This window comes from Akebia trifoliata, chromosome 10 (genome assembly GCF_017979445.1).
Source record: "Akebia trifoliata isolate Shusen 1 chromosome 10, ASM1797944v1, whole genome shotgun sequence".
Classification (NCBI taxonomy): Eukaryota; Viridiplantae; Streptophyta; class Magnoliopsida; order Ranunculales; family Lardizabalaceae; genus Akebia; species Akebia trifoliata.
The window spans coordinates 28,940,082-28,948,385 of NC_141384.1; the positions used below are offsets into that span (position 1 = coordinate 28,940,082).

Here is an 8,304-nt window from a genome sequence, read left to right on the forward strand (position 1 = left end):
TTTGGATATATTTCATGGAATCAAATTCGCTAAATTCGAATTCAGATCACTCGGATTTCGGATAAAATCCATCCCATTTTAAGTCCTACTCTTAGAAGACCATTCATGTATGAAATTAGGCCAACTTAATAATTAAGTCTTGAAGACTACAAAAATTTTCCAACATTGCATGGAAATTTTACACTATTTGAAAGTTGTGGCCCACATCTTCCCTAGGAGATTTGACTAATCGTATACTTATATCTAGTTCTGGATCAAGCTAGAAACTATTCAAAGTTGCCGTTTAGTTTGATCTTTCCTTATATTTAATTTAAAGGGCAATATTTTCTATAATAGGGCCCAAAGTCCATTTATTGGACGACCTCAAGTCTTCAAGTCCAGTCAACAAAATCTTAAAATTTTCCAACAAAGCAACACAAAAGCAAGTAAACAAGGCCAACCACAACATCTATAAATACCACGACTGCCTCACAACAACATTACACATAAAAAACTCATTAGAAGATCCTTCTTAGTGTAGCAAAAACATGAGTTTCTTAAGTAACCTCCTTGTTTCCTTCTCCCTCTTTTCTTCTCTCCTCTTCACCTTCACCCATGCAGCTACCTTCGAGATCCGAAACCAATGTCCCTACACAGTCTGGGCCGCCGCCAAACCCGGTGGTGGCCGACGTCTAAATAATGGTGAATCATGGACCATCGACGTCGCTGCGGGTACTACACAAGCCCGCATTTGGGGTCGAACCAATTGCAATTTCGATGGAAGCGGGCGCGGAAGTTGTCAAACCGGAGATTGCAATGGTCTCCTTGAATGCCAAGGCTATGGACAGCCACCAAACACACTTGCTGAATATGCACTTAACCAATTCAATAACATGGATTTTATCGATATCTCACTCGTCGATGGATTTAACATCCCAATGGACTTCAGCGGTTGTCGCAGCATCAAGTGTACCGCTGACATTAACGGACAATGCCCAAACGAATTACGAGCACCTGGTGGTTGTAATAACCCGTGTACCGTATTTAAGATGGACGAGTATTGTTGCAATTCCGGGAATTGTGGGCCTACCAATTTTTCAAAGTTCTTCAAGGAGAGGTGTCCAGATGCTTATAGTTACCCTAAGGATGATCCCACTAGCACCTTCACTTGCCCTGGTGGTACCAACTATAAGGTTGTATTTTGCCCATAAGAGGCTCTTTTTTTGTTTCACTTCTATTAAATATGTACGGCAGCAATATTAAATAAGTCTCTTGAATCCGATTATGGGGATTCGAAGAGTAGTGAAATAAAAGTCGTGAGACATGTTTTGTGTTGGCTTCAAATTTTACGTGCATGAAAGATATAACTTAAAGAAAAGAAGTTACAACGGCGGCCCTAATTCTTTCGATGTCAACTAGTATAGTTAAATAGGTGTGGTGCCAGAATTTTTTTGAGCTTGAAGATGACTGATTTCTTGGGAGGAAAATTCATGACTTTTGGGTTAGAGGTTGAAGAAAAGGGTGTTTAGGTCATTCTTTATTAGTCTATAAGAGAGGACATCGATCAAAAAAATCACCCAGTTGAAGAGCATAGGGTATCTCTATGATTCGTCTAGACATCTAAATGCCCATTGACCTCGGTCTTCTGAAATAGTTAATACAAAATGAGATGAATACCCTCATCTTTAACCTGAAATAATAAATTAAAAAAACTTTTAATGGGTAAAATCTGTTATCTATTCTCCGGTCTTTCACACACACACACACACACGCACACACATATATGGGTGGCGTTATGAAGCCAACACGTTTGTCCTATGTGGCTTAAAATTTTTTGATTGAGAGAGGACGATCTCTATGGTGAGGAGATCACTCTTACCAAAAATTAGTCAAATCTGAAACTTCTAATTTCATTAAAAGTTGTTTAAAACTGTGAATTGTCGATTTTTTCCCCAAAATTTGTAAATCACTTCTGATGGATGTAGATATTTTAGAATCCACTGATTTTTGGTGAGGATGATCTCCTCAACATAAAGATCATCCTCACAAAAAATCAACTCAATCCGAAATTTTTAAGCCACATAAGACAAATATGTTGGCTCCCAAACTTGACCTTATATACATAAAATGAATAAAAGGTATTATTTGGATTTATGAGGTTCATTGAAACTAGGTTTTATCAGGTGTTAGAATGGTAGAAATTAGTTGTGGTCACTTTACGATTTACATTTATTACTAGCTTATGATCCTCAAATAAAATACCATTGAAAACAAGGATATGAAAATAAATTTAGTACAAATATAGTACCATATATTTGAGTCATGTTGAACACCCAACTATTTGGCTAATATATTTTGTTCGTACATGGGATAGAAGTTTCAAAATGAATTGATTTTTGGTGAGGATGATCTTCTCACAAGATGATCTCTATGGTGAGGAGATTATCCTCACCAAAAAATCAGTCGAATTCAAAAGTTCTAACTCCATCAAAAGTGATTTACAAAAATTGGACAATCTACGATTTTTCAACTTGTAAACATAGGGTTAAAGTATCAGAATGGGCTAGTTTTTGGTGAGGATGATCTCATTACCATAGAGATCATCGTCACCAAAAATCAATCCATTTTGAAACTTCTAATTCATGTAGGACAAAACACATTGGCCAAATAGTTGACTCTTGAATGTGACTCTATTCATATATATTTTAAAATATATATATTTTTTCTTTTGAGGTGCAATCATATTAATAAAGTACAATAGAGATTTTTTAAGTCACATGGTAAATTTGATAATAGGTGAAACATGAAAACTTCTCTCAAAAAGAGAAATCAAAATTAAACTCATATATCCGATTATCCATATCCAATTTTTCACCCACTTATGCTAAGGATATCTATATCCGACTATTTATCCACTTTTTTAAAAGATATTCGAATCTGACTTGTACACAAATTTTAAGCGGATATTCAAGTTGGATATATACACCTCATTGTAAAGATGATGAAACAACTTTAATTTTGGATTATACGTATATTTTATTGTGAATTTATCGTATTAAGATTGGATAAATTAAATATGACGCATATCTATATCCAACCCTAAAAATATTCAGATAAAAATATTTGTGGATAAATTTACCCGATTACTTAAACGGATAAAAAATTTGTACCCATGCCCGAATAACTTGGGTAAGATGAGTTAGATAAATGGATATTATCCGACCCATTGTCAATCTTATCTGGATCCTATGCACACAAGGTGGAAGATGAAATTTTTTTTGCTCACAGAAATTTGGGATCCACCAATCACATGTACTCACATGCATCAAATGGCATTCCTAATTTACAAAAGTACACTCATCAGTTACAAAACTACCCTTATATGCTTAACATGCCAAGCATTGAGAAGTCTGTGAGCAAAAAAACGACTTGTAAAGGATTAATCCTCCTAAACCTCAACACAGGCCACATTGACCACAATCCAAGCTACCGACTCTTGAAATATCTCTTTTTTATCATTTTCTTGGATTGTGATTTATGTGGCATGTGTTGAGGTGTGCGAGGAGGGTCATTTCAATCCACCACCTTAGGTGCATACATTCAAAAGTGAATGAGTCAATACACCTACCTAACTTTCTCCATTCGCCCCCCCTCCCATCAATATCAAAAACATCAATTTTGACTAATAACCATTCTTGTACACTAATTTCTTCATCCATGAACTTGGACTTGGCCTTGGATCACGGAGGACCGTTTGCTAAGATAGCAGTCTATTACAAAGTTGGATCCACTTCAATAACTCCATCAAATACTAAAAGAGTAACATCTTCCTAACTAACTTAGTAGAGATTACCAACTCAGCAATCCAACACCACAACCCTCTAAGTTATTTCGAAAAACTTATATCCCAAAAATAAAAGTTGATTTTTTTTTAAAAACTTGATCCAATGTTTTGAAAATGGACGGCTACTGAACTTCCACATAACTACCAGATTTAAAATTAAAATTAAAACGGTGAAAGATAATTTTTTGCTGGGATTTTTTATTTATAAATTTCATAGAATTTTATCCTTTACAATCCTCAAGCATTGGATCATATTTTATCATGCCACAAATTAAGCTTTAAGAACCCTTAGTAAGGGTGAAATCCCTACTGACTTAGTAAGAGTAGTGGGACTCATTATTAACTTTCCAACATTGTGTGGAAAACGTTTCAGCCTCTTAAATCTTCTTTTTGGAAGTTACGGCCTCTTAAATGTTGCGGTCTACCATTTCTTTTGAAAATTTAACTTTAGCTCATATTTCTAAGAATCAACAATTGATCGATCTAGACCGATCCAAACTTTGCTGGAAAGTTTGATTTTAAAATCAGAAAATCAATATTAACTTATTTAGGATCTTTTAATATAAAAAACAAAACAAAAAAAAAAAAAAAAAAACCTAAAATATCTTTTTAACAACTTTACAAATTGGTTTGATTTAAAAATATAGAGTTAAAATACCTTTTTTTGTTCAAAAGTGAATGTGTATACCTGCCTAACTATCTCCATTCGCCCACTCTCATCAATATCAAAAACATCTATTTTGACTAATTTCTTCATCCTTAGACTTGGACTTGGACTTGGCTTTGGATAATGGAGGACCGTTTTTGTTAGGATCGCGGTCTATTACGAAATTGGACCGTTTGTTAGGAGAGCATTTTCCTAACTAACTTAGTAAAGATTTGAGACTTATTAAAGGTCATTTTGTTCAAATGGATTACCAACTCAGCAATCCAATACCACAACCCTCTAAGTTACTTCAAAAACCTCATAAAAAACAAATAGATTTTTCTGTTTTAAACTTGATCCAATGTTTTGAAAGTGGACGGCTACTAAACTTCAACATAACTCCCAATTTTTAAATTAAAATTTAATGATGATAATTAATTTTTTGCTGGAATTTTTTATTTATAAATTTCATAAAATTTTATCCTTTACAACCCTGAAGCATTGGATCATATTTTTGAATGCCACAAGTTGAGCTTAAGGACCTTAGTAAGTGTGAAATCTTTACTGACTTAGTAAGACTAGTGGGACTCATGCCTAACTTTCCAACATTGCGTGGAAAACGTTTCAGCCTCTTAAATCTTCTTTTTGGAAGTTACGGCCTCTTACATGTTTGCAGTCTACCATTTCTCTTGAAAATTTAACTTTAGCTCATATTTCTAACAATCAACAATTGATCGATGTAGACCGATACAAACTTGTTGACAAGTTTGATTTTAAAATTAGAAAATCAATATTAACTTATTAAGAATCTTTTAAAGATTTAAAAAAAAAAAAAATTAAAAAAAACCTGAAATACTCTTTTAACAATTTATTTGATTACTGATATTTTTGTGAAAAATAAATATTTTTATTTATTAAAAATTATTCATAAATTTAATATAATTTTATTTGACTCATTTAAGTTGACTTGCTAATTTTTTAGTTAAATCAATTCGACGAACATTCAAGTCGAGTTTTAAAATTATATTTTAATTATTATAAATTATTTATATATTTTAATAAATCTAACATACATAAATCAAATTATTTGACGATGATGATGTTGATGACCATACTCATCTTCGTCATCATCTATGTGAGTTAAAGATAAAAATTTTGGAAAGAGAAGATTATAATTTTTTTTTTCATTGTTATATAAGATATGACTATAGTCAAGGGACTTGTAATTAATTTTAAAACATAGGAATACCTCAAATATTCTCAAATAAACACGTTTATTTAAACCTAAAAAATCTTTAAAAGGATAACTACGATATTTTCGTTTGAAAAATCATTTTTAGACTAATATTTTGTATATATTTTTAAAATATAGGTCTTTACAATCATTGTCCTTGTATTTTTTTTTAATATTAATTTTAAAAGAAATATTTATTTGGATGTGGATGTGGATGGATCCGTATCCAATTCGAATCCAAATCGGGTCTAGTTACATCAAACCATACTCTACCCATTTTTTGTTCAGAGATCTCCGTCGAGGATCCAAACCCGCAAAATGTTTTTTTTTTGGTTGACTAGAATTTCGGATAAAATTAAACTCATTTTACAACATGACATCCACATCTTGTTAAATCTAAAAAAATAAAAATAAAAATAAAATTATTTATGCACAAAGATAGTATTTAAGTGCAAAAATAAATGATAAAATCAATAAGTAGGAATCAACCATGAAAAATCAATATCACATCATAAAACTATGAGCCACAAATCAAGTGTAAAAAATTTGACAATTATGATTAGTGGGGCCCAAGAAATGTCAAATGGTATTTACAGAGACCCGAACCATATTCGAAGAACATAGAAACCAACACGTCATCCTAAAATACAATACCTTGTGCCACCCACCATAAGACGACCAACTATATAAGGGATCTTTTATTAGTGGAAATATGCTCACAGCCAATTTTATTTTTATTGGTGACTTAGAATTTTAACCTTGATAATTTTTCATAATTTATTTTTAATCATTAATTTTATCATACTTTGCAATAATGTCTAATACCGCCTATGCAGCACTTATCAATACTAACTTTATAAATTTTTAGGTCTAAATGATTAAAAAAATATAATAGGTCCCGTTCAGCATCAAACATTTTAGCCGACCATTTTTGTCCTACATGGGTTAGAAGTTTTAGAATGGGCTGATTTTTGGTGAGGATGATCTCTATACTGGAGAGATCATCCTCACCAAAGAGTAGAGATTATCCTCACCAAAAATCAGCCCATTCCAAAACTTCTAGTCCCATGTTTACAAGTTGAAAAATCATGGACCGTCCACTTTTTGTAAACCATTTTTGATGGGGTTAGAAGTTTTGAAATGGGCTGATTTTTTGTGATGATGATCTCCTCACTGTAAACCATTTTTGATGGGGTTAGAAGTTTTGAAATGGGCTGATTTTTGGTGATGATGATCTCCTCACTGTAAAGATCATCCTCACCAAAAATCAGCCCATTCCAAAACTTCTAACCCATGTTTTGAAAAATGTTTTGCCAAAATGTTTGGTGCTGAACATTTCCCAATATAATATATATATATATATATATTATATATATATATATAATATATATATATATATATAGGGGACGGTTCAGCAGCCCTAAAGTTTGCCAAGTTTGGTGCCAAACATTTTTTAAAATATGGATTAGAAGCTTTTGAATGAGCTGATTTTTTGTGATGACGATCTCTATGATGAGGAGATCATCCTCACCAAAAATCAACTTATTCCAAAACTTCTAATCCCATCAAAAGTGATTTACAAAAATTGAACAGTCCACGATTCTTCAACTTGTAAATTAGGGTTAGAAGTTTTAAAATAAGCTGATTTTTTGTGAGGATGATTTCTTCACCGTAGAGATCACCCTCACAAAAAATCAACCTATTCCAAAACTTCTAACCCCATCAAAAGTAATTTACAAAAAATGTTTGGCACCAAACTTGCAAACTTTAGGACTGCTGAACCGCTCCCATAAATATATATATATGGGGACGGTTCAGCAACCCTAAAGTATGCCAAGTTTGGTGCCAAGCATTTTTCAAAATATGGGTTAGAAGCTTTGAAATGAGCTGATTTTTTGTGATGATGATCTCTATGATGAGGAGATCATCCTCACCAAAAATCAGCCTATTCCAAAACTTCTAACCTTATCAAAAGTGATTTACAAAAAATGGACGGTCCATGATTCTTCAACTTGTAAACTAGGGTTAGAAGTTTCAAAATGAGTTGATTTTTGATGAGGATGGTCTCTTCTCCGTAGAGATCATCATCATAAACAATCAGCCTATTCCAAAACTTCTAACCCCATCAAAAGTGATTTACAAAAAATGTTTGGCACCAAACTTGGCAAACTTTAGGGCTGCCGAACCGCTCCATATGGGTCTCGTTCCCCACCCTAAGCTTTACCCTACACTTTAACAAACATGTTTTGTCCTACATGGGTTAGAAGTTTTGGAATGGGCTGATTTTTGGTGAGGATGATCTCTATGGTGAGGAGATCATCCTCACCAAAAATCAGCTCCCCAAAACTTCTAACCCCATCAAAAATGGTTTACAAAAAATGGACGGTCCACGATTTTTCAATTTGTAAACATGGGGATAAAAATTTCGGAATAAGCTGATTTTTGGTATGGATGATCTTCTAATCATAGAGATCATCCTCACCAAAAATCAGCCCATTCCAAAACTTCTAACCCATGTAGGACAAAACACGTTTGTTAAAGTGTAGGGTAAAGCTTAGGGTGTTGAACATTTCCCCATATATATATATATATATATGAGTG

The 8,304-nt window shown here is 33.0% G+C and overlaps 1 protein-coding gene across 1 annotated transcript; it reads left to right on the forward strand.

The window, feature by feature from the left end:
* Positions 1-466: 466 nt before the first annotated feature.
* On the forward strand, positions 467-1,314 carry LOC147393652 (thaumatin-like protein). The gene has a single exon (XM_086456980.1). It carries the CDS (start codon positions 528-530, stop codon positions 1,188-1,190), a length of 663 nt encoding a protein of 220 aa, XP_086313106.1. The 5' UTR covers positions 467-527; the 3' UTR covers positions 1,191-1,314.
* The last annotated feature ends 6,990 nt before the right edge of the window (positions 1,315-8,304 follow it).